This window comes from Megascapheus bottae, chromosome 4, assembly GCF_031878675.1.
Source record: "Megascapheus bottae isolate mThoBot1 chromosome 4, mThoBot2.hap1, whole genome shotgun sequence".
Classification (NCBI taxonomy): Eukaryota; Metazoa; Chordata; class Mammalia; order Rodentia; family Geomyidae; genus Megascapheus; species Megascapheus bottae.
This window is the reverse complement of record NC_143512.1, coordinates 7,813,650-7,826,779: the sequence shown is the minus strand read 5'-3', so window position 1 is coordinate 7,826,779 and position 13,130 is coordinate 7,813,650. Positions and strand designations below refer to the sequence as shown.

Genomic DNA, 13,130 nt, shown 5'->3' with positions numbered 1-13,130 from the left:
AAAGAAAGAAAGAAAAAGAAAAAGGGAAGTGGAGCTTGGCTCAAGGGTAAAGAGGTAGCCTTCAGCTGAAGAGCTCAGGCCTACCTAGTTCAAGCACCATGACCCACCAAAAAAAAAATAATATCTCCTAAAATTATTTGAAGTAAATCAGTCTGGGAAAAACAAAGGGCACATGTTTTCTCTCTTATGTGAAAGCTGGACCTAAATTATAAACATATGACAACATATACAGGGTCATATGCAGATAATATGGGATACACAAGGAAAGATTCCTTTGAACAGCTAACTTACAGTTTAATAAAATGGAATACCAGAAAGCTAGAGAACATGTGCTGTCAGAGGTGGGATGAGGTCAAAGGACAGGAGGGCAGATTATGGAGAGAAGGGTGAAAGAGAATAGTCCTAACATTCAACATACATATGTGAAAATGGATCCAAGAAACCTGAGGGGATGGGTGGGGTTGGGACAGATGGAAGAGAACAATGGTAGAGGTGTCATATGTCAAGAGGCACACACTCATGAACTGACATGTTACATTGAAACCCTTTGTATACTTACTTAACAATAATAAAAAGAAACCTACTTCCAGAGAAAGAGAGATGGGGAGGAAGGAAAAAGACACCTTTTCCTTCAGAATGCTAGATAATAAACACAGGAAGAATAAAGTTGAAAATCAACATTAGAACAAGATAGTAGTAATGGTTGTGAGTAAACACTGAAAAGAAGGTATTTCTCAGAAATATCTATCAATGTATGTATCAATTACAAAAGGCAAAAATGAAATCTAACAATAGAACAGTCTGGTATATCCCACCTGCTGAAATAATCAAGATTGAGATCTTAAGTGAGAATCCAAATGTAGTCTGCAGTTTAGTAAATAATACAGTGGTGATGTTGATTCCTTAGTTTTGAGGATTTTGTACTTACATATGCTTTAACATTAGGGCAAGCAGGCAAAGATTATAAGGGAACTCTATACTATCTTGCAACTCCTTTTTAAAGACTGCCTCACAAGGAAGAAAAAGAAAAATCAACAAGAAACAAGTACAAATGGTAACATTTGGGGCCGGGAGTTTGGCCTAGTGGTAGAGTGATTGCCTATCATGAGTTTGGCCTAGTGGTAGAGTGATTGCCTATCATGCACGAAGACCTGGGTTTGATTCCTTGGTACCACATACATAGAAAAGGCTGGAAGTGCTACTGTGGCTCAAGGACAGTGCTTAGGCCCTGAGTTCAAGCCCCAGGACTTGAAAAGAAAACGGGGGGGGGGGGGGGGGGGGGGGGGGGGCGGAGTTTGGCCTAGTTGTTGAGTGCTTGCCTAGCATGCACGAAGACCTGGGTTCGATTCCTCTGTACCACATACATAGAAAAAAAACAGAAGTGGTGCTGAGGCTCAAGTGGTAGAGCTCTAGCCTTGAGAAAGTCCAAGGACAGTGCTCAGACCCTGAGCTCAAGCACAGGACCGGCAAAAAAAAAAGTGGTAGAGCACTATCCCTCAGCAGAAGAGCTCAGGGATAGCACCCAGGCTCCAAGTTGAAGTCCTACCACTGACAAAAAAAAAAAGGTAACATTTGGATATAACACTTACTTTAAATTACCAAGTCCATTCTATGTGCCAGTTACTTTGATAATATTGGAAGCCCACATATAAATTAGCAACATAAGTATCAACAACCACCAAACCTTTTTTCCTTTTGCTTTATCCTTAATTATGATATTGTCTGTTTTAACACTCATCTCTTCCTCTTCTTCTTCATCTGGAAAATCCGGGGGGCAACCATACAGCTCTATTTCTCGTTTCAACTTATCAGCACACGCCTAGAACATTAGAGAAAGTAAATTCAAAATTCAATGACATAATTTGAATTTTTTATTTCTACGACTAACCAAAATATCTACAATATCTAGTCATACATAGAATATTACAGAAAACACAATAATACATACACATCTTGTACATCAAAATCTACTACTTAAGGCCAGGAGTGTGGCCTAGTGGGAGAGTGCTTGTCCAGCATGCACAAAGCCCTGGGTTCCATTTCTTAATACTCCATACACAAAAAAAGCCTCAAGTGGTGTTGTGGCTCAAGTGGTAGAGCGCTAGCCTTGAGAAAGCCCAAGGACAGTGCTCAGGTCCTGAGTTTAAGTCCCAGGACCTGCCTTTCTACCCCCCAACCCCCTCCAAAAAACAAGCAAACAAAAAAATAAAATTCACAATGTGTTGAATACCATCTTTGGAATGAAATCAGCTGGGTATTTTTTTTTTTTTTTGCCAGTCCTGGGCTTGAGCCTCAGCACCACTTCCGACTTTTTTTGTGTATGTGGTACCGAGGAATTGAACCCAGGTCTTCATGCATGCTAGGCAAGCACTCTACCACTAGGCCAAACTCCTGGCCCCTCAGCTGGGTATTATTAAACTGAGATAACAGCCATTCATTATATGCTCTTGACAAAATACAGCGAAAGATTTACAACTCATCTATGTTGTATTTTTGTCAAAGTAACCCAAACATCAATGTCATGACAAATAACTTAGATATTAAAGAAAATGTGGGATCCTCAAAAGTTAAAAAAATTAAAAAAAAAAAAAAAGAAAGTGGCCAGGAGTTTGGCCTATTTGTCCTAGTGGTAGAGTGCTTGCCTAGCATGCATGAATACCCAGGTTCGATTCCTCAGTACCACACACATAGAAAAAGCCAGAAGTGGAGCTGTAGCTCTAGTGGTAGAGTTCTAGCCTTGAGAAAAAAAAAAACAAGGAGAGTGCTCAAACCCTGAGCTCAAGCTCTTTAAAAAAAGAAAGAAAGAAAGAAAGAAGGAAAGAAAAGAAAAGAAAAGAAAGACATCTTGGCACAACTAAAACTTGGCAGTATGGCTATAATGAATGCCCATGTTCTCACAAAAAACAAACCAAAGTACTTAGGACTTTCTGTTTTTTCTTTTCTGTCTCTTTGAAACACATTTCCCAGGCTGACAGGGAACTTACTGTGTAGAACAGAGTGGAGGTGAATGGCTATTCCCTGCCTAAGCATCAGGAGATGAGATTATAGTCGCTACCATACCCAGATAACTTCAAATAATACTTTTTTTTTTTTTCGGTTGGTCGTGGAGCTTGGATTCTGTGCCTGAGCACTGTCCCTGAGCTCTTCAGCTCAAGGCTACCACTCTACTCCTTGAGTCACAGCCCCACTTCCGATTTTCTAGTGGGTAATTGGAGATAAGAGTCTCAAAGTTTTTAATGCCAGGACTGGCTTTGAACTGAGATCCCCAGATCTCAGCCTCCATAGTAACTAGGATCACAGGCATGAGCCACCATTTTTTTAAAGTAATCTTCACTTTGATAAATTCAACTTTTTCAGAAAATGCATTAATATGGCAGTATCTGAAAACCTTATTTCAAGAACTTGTACTGAGGAGTAGGAGTGTGGCTTAGTGGTACAGTGCTTGTTTAGCACAATGCATGAAGCCCTGGGTTCACATAAACAGAGGGCCACATAAACAGAGAAAGCCAGAAATAGCACTATGGCTCAAGTGCTAGCCTTGAGCAAAAGAAACTCAGGGGCTGGGAGTTTGGCCTAGTGGTAGAGTGCTTGCCTACCATGCACAAAGATCTGGATTCAATTCCTCAGTACCACATACAGAGAAAAAAGCCAGAAGTGGTGCAGAGGCTCAAGTGGTAAAGCTCTACCCTTGAGAAAGTCTAAAGACAGTGCTCAGGCCCTGAGCTCAAGCCCAGGACTGACCAAAAAAAAAAAAAAGAAGAAGTTCAGTGACAGTGCCCAGGCCCTGAGTTAAAAGCCCCAGGACTAGAGAAGATAAAGAAATAAATAAACAAAAACAACTTGAACTATTAATCATTCTAAGCAAAATGGTAGAAACCAATCCTGCCAGCAGTCTTACCTTAATTGGCATCCCAGTACAGTGTAAACCAAAGGGAAATAGGCAGGTTTTTCCTTTCAGTCTCTGGTACCCAACTGCAAACTACAGAAACAAAAGTAAGTTTAAACTGCAAATGTAAACAATGGATCAACACCAAATGCTAACCTATACAAAGAACATTAATCATTAATTTTCTTCTTTCACATCTTCCTTTAGAACATCAATTAGATTTTACATTCATTACAAATTATTTTAATGTTGCACTTTTTACCAACCTTGAAATTTTTAGTATTTATACACAACCAGAACCCTTCACAAATATATACATGCAAGAAATTAAAAACTAAGTTAAGTACATATTTAAAAACTTAATTAAGAGATAAGGAGTTTGTCCTAGTGATAGAGTGCTTGCCTAGCATGCACGAAGACCAGGTTCAATTCCTCAATACCACATACATAAAAAAGCTGGAAGTGGTGCTGTAGCTCAAGTGGTAGAGCTCTAGCCTTGAGAAAGCCCAAGGACAATGTTTAGGCCCTGAATACAAGCCACAGGAATGGGGAGGGGGGGAGGAAAGACACTAAATTAAGTATAAAAACTAAATTAAGTAGCATAAAAAAGTATGCTGAGGCCAAGAGTTTGGCCTAATGATGGGAGTACTTGCCTAGCATGCACAAAAACCCAGGTTCAATTCCTCAGTATCACATACATAGAAAAGGCCAGAAGTGGTGCTGTGGCTCAAGTGGTAGAGCACTAGCTTTGAGAAAGCCCAAGGACAGCGTTCAGGGCCTGAGTTCAAGCCCCAGGACTGGCCAAAAAAAAAAAAAAATATGCTAAGATTAAGGAATTCTGTGGGGCCGGGAGTTTGGCCTAGTAGTAGAGTGCTTAGCATGCACGAAGACCCAGGTTCAATTCCTCAGTACCACTTACACAGAAAAAGCCAGAAATGGTATTGTAGAGGTCTAGCCTTAAGAAAGCCCAAGGACAGCGCTCATGCCCCAGGAATGGCAAAAAAAGATTAAGGAATTTTGGGTCCAGGAGTTTGGCCTAGTGGTAGAGTGCCTGCCTATCACGCAAGAAGACCTGAGTTGGATTCCTCAGAACCACATACATAGAAATCCCGAAGCGGTTCTGTGGCTCCAGTGGTAGAGCCACTAGAAAGCCCAAAGGCAGTACTCAGGTCCTGAGTTCAAGCCCTATGACTGGCAAAAAAGATTAAAGAATTCTATATAATGTTATAGGAAAAAATCATATATACTATTTTCTTCAAAACAGTATTTACTAAAGATCCACCATCCCCTTCTACTAAACACAGAAAAAACCTTACCTCACACTTGGATAAAGAAAACGTGTGACCCAAATGAAGACGTCCATTCATATACGGAAATGGAAAGGTTACAAAGTACTTGCCCTTGCTGCAAAACGAGCATGTGAAAAGGAAGAAAATGATAAATTTATTTTACAATGAGGGAGGGCAAAAGCTACAGAGAGTTCTTGATATAAGTTCTTGGTTAAATTTTAGTTATGTAGAAGATATTTAAAAGTAAATCTGAGGGCCTAGAGTTTGGCCTAGTGGTAGAGTGCTTGCCTAGCATGCTCAAAGGCCTGGATTCAATTCCTCAATACCACATATATAGAAAAAGCTGGAAGTGGTGCTGTGGCTCAAGTGGTAGGGTGCTAGCCTTGAGGAAAGCCCAAAGACAGTGTTCAGGCCCTGAGTTCAAATAAATAAAAAGTAAATTTGAAAAATCTAAAAATGAAAATCTCTCTGAAAACTGAAACTTAACTTTAATTTAGAAAAACGTATACATGAATAGATCATTATTAAGAAATAAAAAATGTAGGCTAGCACTGTGGCTCACATCTGTAATCCTAGTTACTCAGGAGGCTGAGATCTGAGGATTGCAGTTCAAAGGCACTGAAGTCCAACAGACTCTTATCTCCAATTAACCACTAGAAAACCGTTTCTCAAGGTGTAGGGAGGTAGTCTTGAGCTGAAGAGCTCAAGGACTACAGCCAGGCTCAGAGTCCAAGCCCCACAACCAACACACACACACCCAAAAAAGGAAAGAAAAATCTAGCTGGGTGTCTGCTGGTGGCTCACACCTTATATTCTTAGCTACTCAGGAGAATAATATCTGAGGTTTGTGGTTCAAAGCCAGCATTCCTCAGCTTGCTTGCTCACAGGAAGCTACCACTTGAGCCATAACTCCAATCTGGCATTTTGCTGGTTAATGGGAATTAGAGTCTCACAGATTTTTTGATTCAAGTTGGTTTTGAACCTCAGTCCTCTGGATCTCATCCTCTGAGTAGCTTGAATTATATGCATGCCATTGGTGCCCCACTACAGTCTTTTTTCTCATGACATATATCTGTATGTTATGTATCACAATAGAGTGAACACTTACAAATATACTACCTAAGTCCAGAACTCACAGAAGCTGCACATAGGTCACTTCCTCCCTCTACAGTCACCCACCAGGGATAACCCAACACACAAACACATTTCTTTGTCATTTCCTTCCTTTGGGACAATTTGTAAATATGTCTATGCCCTTCAGCAGTCTACCATTTAGTCTGGCTTACTTGTGAACTTTACACAAAACATGGTGTTTTATAAAAGTACAGAATCTGTTTTCTTCATTCAACATTATGTTACTAAGTTCTTTCAGCATCTAGCACATTACCACAGTTCACTGCTTTTCATTGAACAAATTACCTTAATGCTGACTAGAAGCCTAGACCAAGAAGAAGCTTCAAACTATAGTCTAAAGTAGAACATCAAGATCTTTGTATTTCATCAATTTTTCTCCTAAAAAAAGGGGTTAGGGGGAGGATATACTAGTGATTCAGGCCTATAGCCCTTGCTACTTGAGAGCTGAGATAAGGAGGATCACAGTGTGATGACAGCCTAAGCAAAAAAAAAAAAAAAAGAGTTCATGAGACCCTTCTTAACTTGGGCCTGTCAGCCCAGGGGAAGCATAAATAGAAGTGCAGTCCAGATACTCTAAAAGTCTGAGTTCAAATCTCAGTACTACAAAGGAGAAAAAAAAAGAAGAAGAAGCAAAGCCAGTGTGAAAGCTCACACCTGTAATCCCAGCTACTCAGGACATAATCTGAAGCCAGCTCAGGAAAAAAAAACAAAGAAACAATGAAACCCCATCCCAGTCAATAAAAAGTTGGACATTAAGGAACCGCCATCATCAATCACAGCTACGCAAAAATCAAAAGTGTCTACAGGAGCATCAATATCCAGTCAGGTGGTCTTATCCACCTCTCCTTACACAAAGCAAAAGAAGAAAAGTGGCAGGAAGGAAGTTTTGATGACAGCTAAGCATCTTGGGAGAAAGTGATGGAGTGGTGGAGACAGGGAGCAACCAGGAGCAGCCAGCAATAGCCAGCCGCATCAGAGAATACTGGAAGGCCATGGGGATGTGCGACACTTGGGCCTCCAATTGGCAGACTCGCCCACAAGATCGGTACTTGAGAACCCTGACTCATAGAGAGACCCCTCCCACAGCTGGAGCCTGACACTCAGGGCCCTGAACGCTGTTCTCCTGCTTTAACTATCAGGGCCTGACCTTCGAGGCCCAAGCCTCGGGAGACTGTCTTAGCTGACAAAGACCCAGGGCTAACCGGTGCTGCTCACTGCCATCTCCTCCAGGCCTGCACATACAAAAGTACCAAGAGTAACCTGAGCAGCTTCTCTTCCCCTACCCACAATTTCTATCTGGGTAAAGTAAAAGGACATCAACCAGCGGGTTTATAGCATAAAGTGAGCATAGTCTGTCTCCAATATTACACACACTTTCTGACTTACCTGTCGCACAGAATTTCACAATTACTCACCTGGTCTGTCGCTTTAAATCGGATACATTGGCTTCAAACACTTTCTCAGCATCCCATTTCTGTTGGATTTCTTTCTCAATTTTCTTCAAAAAGTCTACTTTGGCTGTTCCTTTTCTTTCCTATTAGATACAAAAAGGATAGACTAATCTACACTATTCTTCCACAGGCTTGCTTAAAAAGGAGAAGGAGGAGGAAGAGAAAAAAGAAAAGGAGGAGAAAGAGAAGGAGGAGGGAAGAGAAAGAGAAAGAGAGAGAGAGAGAAAGAGAGAGAGAGAGAGAAAGAGAGAGAGAGAGAAAGAGAGAGAGAGAGGAAGAAGAAGGAGGAAGAGGAAAAGGAAGAGGAGAAGGAGGAGGAGGAGGAAGAGGAGGAGAAGGAAGAGGAGGAGGAGGAGGAGGAAGAAGAAGGAGAAAGAAAAAAGGGAGAAAGAAAGGGGCCGGGAGTTTGGCCTAGTGGTAGAGTGCTTGCCTAGCATGCGAGAAGACCCAGTACAATTCTCAGTACCACATACATAGAAAAAAAAAAGCCGGAAGTGGTGCTGAGGCTCAAGTGGTACAGCTCTAGCCTTGAGAAAGCTCAAGGACAGTGCTCAGGCTCTGAGTCCAAGCCCCAACTGGCAAAAAAAAAAAAAAAGAGAAAGAAAAAAGGGAGAAAGAAAGAAAGAAACTGAGTTCATATAGAACTGAGCTGCTGACTAGCCATCAATTTATCCATGGTTAAGTTGAAATGTAAATGAACAAGAAGAAAGGTTGATTATGAAAGTTAAGAGAAGTTGAGAGCAGAATGGTGGCTACCAGAGTCCAGGGAAAACAAGGAGATAGAAAAAGTGGCTCATGGTTACTAGCTGCAGATGAACAGCATTTGTAAGAAGTTCAGGTGTGCTATTACACACTAAAAATAGCAATTGTGTACTATTACTAGAAGAAAGGATTTTGAATTGTTTTACTATAAGATAGTAATAACTATCTGTAGACATAGATATGTTTAACCTGATCACAACATACATTGCATGGTACCCAATTAGCATGCAAATTTGTTACGATTTTCTTTTTTGTTGTTGTTGCTGGTCATGGGGCTTGAACTCAGGGCCTGGGTGATGTCCCTGAGCTTTTGTGCTCAAGGCTGGTGGCTCTACCTCTTTAACCAGAGCTCCATTTCCAGTTTTCTGGCAGTTAATAAAAGCCTGGGCTAGCTTTGAACCTGGATGCTTGGATCTCAGTCTCCTGAGGTGCTACAATTACAAGCATGAGCTTGGCTTTTTATGATTCTATATATCAGTTTAAAAAACAAATTTAAAAAGGATGAATAGAGGATCAGCAAGCATGAATATGGAACAAAGAAACCTGTTGAAATTGTATTAGAAAGGGGTCAAGGGGGAGAAAGGAAGTGATGAGGGGGACAATGAAACACATTGTACATGAGTGGGAATGTCACAGTAAAATCCATCTTTGTATAGCTAATGTATGCAAAAAAAAAAAAAAGAAGAGGCAAGAAATAGAATCAGAATCAGACTACCTGACCACTCTCTGGTGGCACACTGCTATAATACCAACATTCATGAAGCCAAGGCAAACCAAGTCCATGGCCCATACCTCTAATCTTAGCTACTACAGAGACTTATCTCTAATTAATCACCAACCCCCCCCCCAAAAAAAAACAGGCAATAGAGCTATGGAACAAGTGGTAGAGCACTATATAGCTTTAAGCAAAAATGGGATATTGCCCAGGCCATGAGTTCAAGTCCTAGTACCAATGCATGTTTGTGTTTGTGTGTGTGTATGTGTGTGTGTGTGTGTGTGTTTGCACACTGGAGCGTACCCGTGCTCACACATAGATCAAAGGCAAATAAAAAATAAGCAACAATTCTTTTCCCTTTATAAATCCTTATCAGAAATCAACCCAAAGCTCAAATCTGACTGCATGATCCTGGCCAGGCACTGGTGGCTTATTTGAGCTTAGATTTCTGAGGTTTGCAGTTCAAGCCAGTACAGCAGGAAAGTCTATGAAACCCCTAGCTATAATATACTATTGAAAAGAAGCTGGAAGTAAGCTGGGAGCATGGCCTAGTGGTAGAGTGCTTGCCTTGCATAGATGAAGCCCTGGGTTCGATTCCTTGGTACCATATACACAGAAAAAGCTGGAGGTGGTACTGTGGCTCAAGTGGTAGAGCACTAGCCTTGAACACCAAGAGACTCAGTGGCAGCATTGTCACCTTAGGCCTATTCCTACCAACTGCTTGCTGCCAAATGTGCCACACTCCCCAATAGTCAAGGTTTCCTCTCACTCCTCTGTTCAAGCTACTCAATCTGTTCTCATACCCTACCAACCTATTTACCTGTCTAGCTCACCCTTTGGGTCCCTAGCTAATTATCTGCCTTGACTCCTCAAGAGTTCAAGATAAGGGCTGGGAATGAGGCTTAGGGTAGAGTGCTTTTCTTGCATGAATGGAGACTTGGGTTTGATTTCTCAGTACCACATAACCAGAAAAGGCCAGAAGTGGCTTAAGAGAAAGAGTGCTAGCCTTGAGCAAAAGAAGCTCAGACAGTGTCCATGCTCTGAGTTTAAGGCCCAAGACTGGTTTGAAAAAAAAATTTTTTTTAAAGTTCAAGATAACCCTCTTAATTTCTTCCTAGCTCTCAATGTTTCTCCTCTAATAGCACTAATCACACAGTACTGTCAATGTTTCCACTGACACAATATATTTGTTCATAGTGGAAATTCTCCCTTGCTTCTCATTACATCCATAACTGTCTACTTTATATGAGGCCCTTGATAAATATTTATTAAATATTTCAATATTTTTAAAAGAGAAAAAGCACATTACTAGCTTTTTATACCTGTAGCCCTAAAGAAGGAACAGGGACTAGAAAATGGATTATGTATTTCAATCAGTGTTAAGAAATTTAGACTTAGTTTCTGTGAAAGTAAGTAGTTACATTACTTCCTTTCCCAGGAAAGAGTAAGCTTCAGCATGTTTACTCCTTTCCATTCCTGCTCCAAGCCACCTTCATTCAAACCTTATAACAACTTAACAAGTCTCTCTATTCTAATATATATTAAACCCTACTTTCAGTTATTATAATATACAAGGATTGCTATATTAATGTAAAGCTATGAAAAAGACAATGGGTTGCCTATGCAATATAATCTCCTCCCATTACTTCCTCAGTAACAGAAGTACAGTTAAGGACACTCTTTCAGTTTTCCAGGAAAATTCAGTTGGACTGGAACTATGTTAATGGATTCTAACAAAGTGGTTTTGAGTAGAATGAAGTACTGGCTCTTAAATATATCCTATACAATTCTCATAATCAACTTCAGAGGCTCTGGAAATTTTAAAAGCCTGAGATGTTCTCAGCTACCAGCCCCCCTGGACACACAAATCCACAGACTTATTTCCAATTACAAAATATCAGAAGAGAAAGTGAGGATCAAATGGCAGAGGGCCAGATCTGAGAGGGAAAAAAAAAAAGTCTAAAGAGAGCACAAGGTCCTGAATTCAAAACCAGTACAGGCACAAAAAAGGGGTGGGGGTGTTCAAAAAAAAATGGGGATTGATGATGGGGCTCAGTTTGGTAGAGCACTAGCTAATGAGCAAAAGTGTCAGGTCCCAACTTGGAGTCCTGGTGTCGAAGAAAACAATTTTAAGGGAGGGGGAGGGGAGGGAGAGAGGGAAGGAAGGAGGGAAGGAGGGAAGGAAGGAAGGAAGGAAGGAAGGAAGGAAGGAAGGAAGGAAGGAAGGAAGGAAGAAAGGGAGGGAGGGAGGGAGAGAGGGAAGGAGGATGGAACTTGAAACATTAACAAAGATGGTCTGGGAGTCAAAAATCACCCCAGGATAGCATCACTAAAATAGATAATAAACTTTTCCCTATATTACTAGCATTGTGGGGTGTGTGTGTGTGTGTGTGTGTGTGTGTGGACCCGACACAGTTTATTCCATATGTAGCCACGAGCATGCGTGAACCTTCTGGAAGTGGGAGATTTTCGTGTTTGGCAGGAAGGCGCTCTTTTTTTTTTTTTCTGCTGAAAGGTGAAATCCACGTTACCGGCTCCTCCACATCTTTTCCAACTCCAGAGACATACCACAAAGCTCATTCAAGAAGTGTGTAAAAGTAAAGACATCCACTTCCTGCCTGGTCAGCCAGCAAGGCGAGTAATTCTCCAGGACCCCCTCCCGTCAGCGTGGAGGGGAAAGGCTTGTCTTCCTGAAAAGAAGATGGCTAGCACATGGACAGCCACTCCTGACGGGCCAGACAAGTTCCAAGGCCTGACCAGAAGACTCTCTTCCCGCCCGAACTCACCGCCATGGCGCCGCCCAGTAGAACCTGAAATCCTCGACAGCGACCCCGGCAATCCCCCGGCTCGAGGAGTGGCTAGAAACTCTCCCCTCCCTCCAGGGAAAGCCAGGCCTCTGAGACTGGAGAGCACACGCTTCACAGCTGCTGAGGCAACAGCCTAGGTCACTTCCAACAGAAGTGATGCATATCGCGGCCTGCCGGGAACTGTAGTTCCCAGCTCAAGAGAGCCAGAGTCCACTAAGTGCGTGTAGACTACATTTCCCAGAAACCACGACGTACGGGAAGTCAGCTGACCTATGGGCCCACCCATCCGGCACCAGTAGTGACATCACCTCGCGTCGAACTTCAAAACCCATGATGCAGTTGGGGAACACGGAATGCCGCCCGCGCAGGCAGGAAGGGGTGGAGCCGGGGATTTGAACCTTTTCCCAGTGCGGAGCTAGGTTTAAGAGGATGAGCCAGGATGCGAAGCTGATTACTGTCCTGTGACTTAAGTGCTAACTATGCACTGCTTGCTGCTGTGCACAGATATTTATTATTGTCAGTTGTATTCAGCAGCTAGGCATTTGATATTTAATAACCTCTTAATAACAATCTGCATTATTAATTGAGGAAACAGAAACCTACCTGTTCCCAGTACAAGGCTCTGACCATTTAGACTCCAGTACTACCCAAGGCAAAACTGTACAATGTACTCGTCTCTAGCTACATGTGGCAATTTAAATTAACATGTTAACTAACATTACATAAAAAGTAATATTCTTGGAAGTGGCCCCGAGGCTCACGAGGTAGGGTGATAGCCTTGAGCTGAAGAGCTCAGAGACAATGACCAGGCCCAGAGTTCAAGTCCCACGACCGACCAAAAAAAAAAAAAAAAAAACACAAACAGTAAGATTTTGTTTTCAATCGCACTAGTCAAATTTCATATATTCAACAAATCTATGTACCATACTGAATCATAGACCATTTCCCTCAATAAAAAAAGGGGGGGTGGGTATTGAACTGTGCTAGTAGAAGAATTTTTCTTTGAATACTAGAGTTTGAACTCAGGGCCTTTCACTTGCAAAGCAGGACTCTACCACTTCAGCCACACCTCCAGCCCTAGAAGCT

At 41.8% G+C, this 13,130-nt stretch overlaps 1 protein-coding gene across 1 annotated transcript in view; it reads right to left on the bottom strand.

Annotated features, from left to right (window-relative positions):
• Lars1 (leucyl-tRNA synthetase 1) overlaps window positions 1-12,174 on the bottom strand; it is a 63,838-nt gene extending 51,664 nt beyond the window's left edge. The window contains exons 1-5 of the mRNA XM_090331290.1: window positions 12,024-12,174; window positions 7,725-7,843; window positions 5,203-5,290; window positions 3,899-3,979; window positions 1,685-1,819 (exon numbers count right to left, since the gene is read on the bottom strand). Coding sequence (XP_090187416.1) covers window positions 1,685-1,819; window positions 3,899-3,979; window positions 5,203-5,290; window positions 7,725-7,843; window positions 12,024-12,029 — 429 coding nt within the window. The 5' untranslated portion in view covers window positions 12,030-12,174. The remainder of the gene's footprint in view (window positions 1-1,684; window positions 1,820-3,898; window positions 3,980-5,202; window positions 5,291-7,724; window positions 7,844-12,023) is intronic.
• Between the last annotated feature and the right edge of the window lie 956 nt (window positions 12,175-13,130).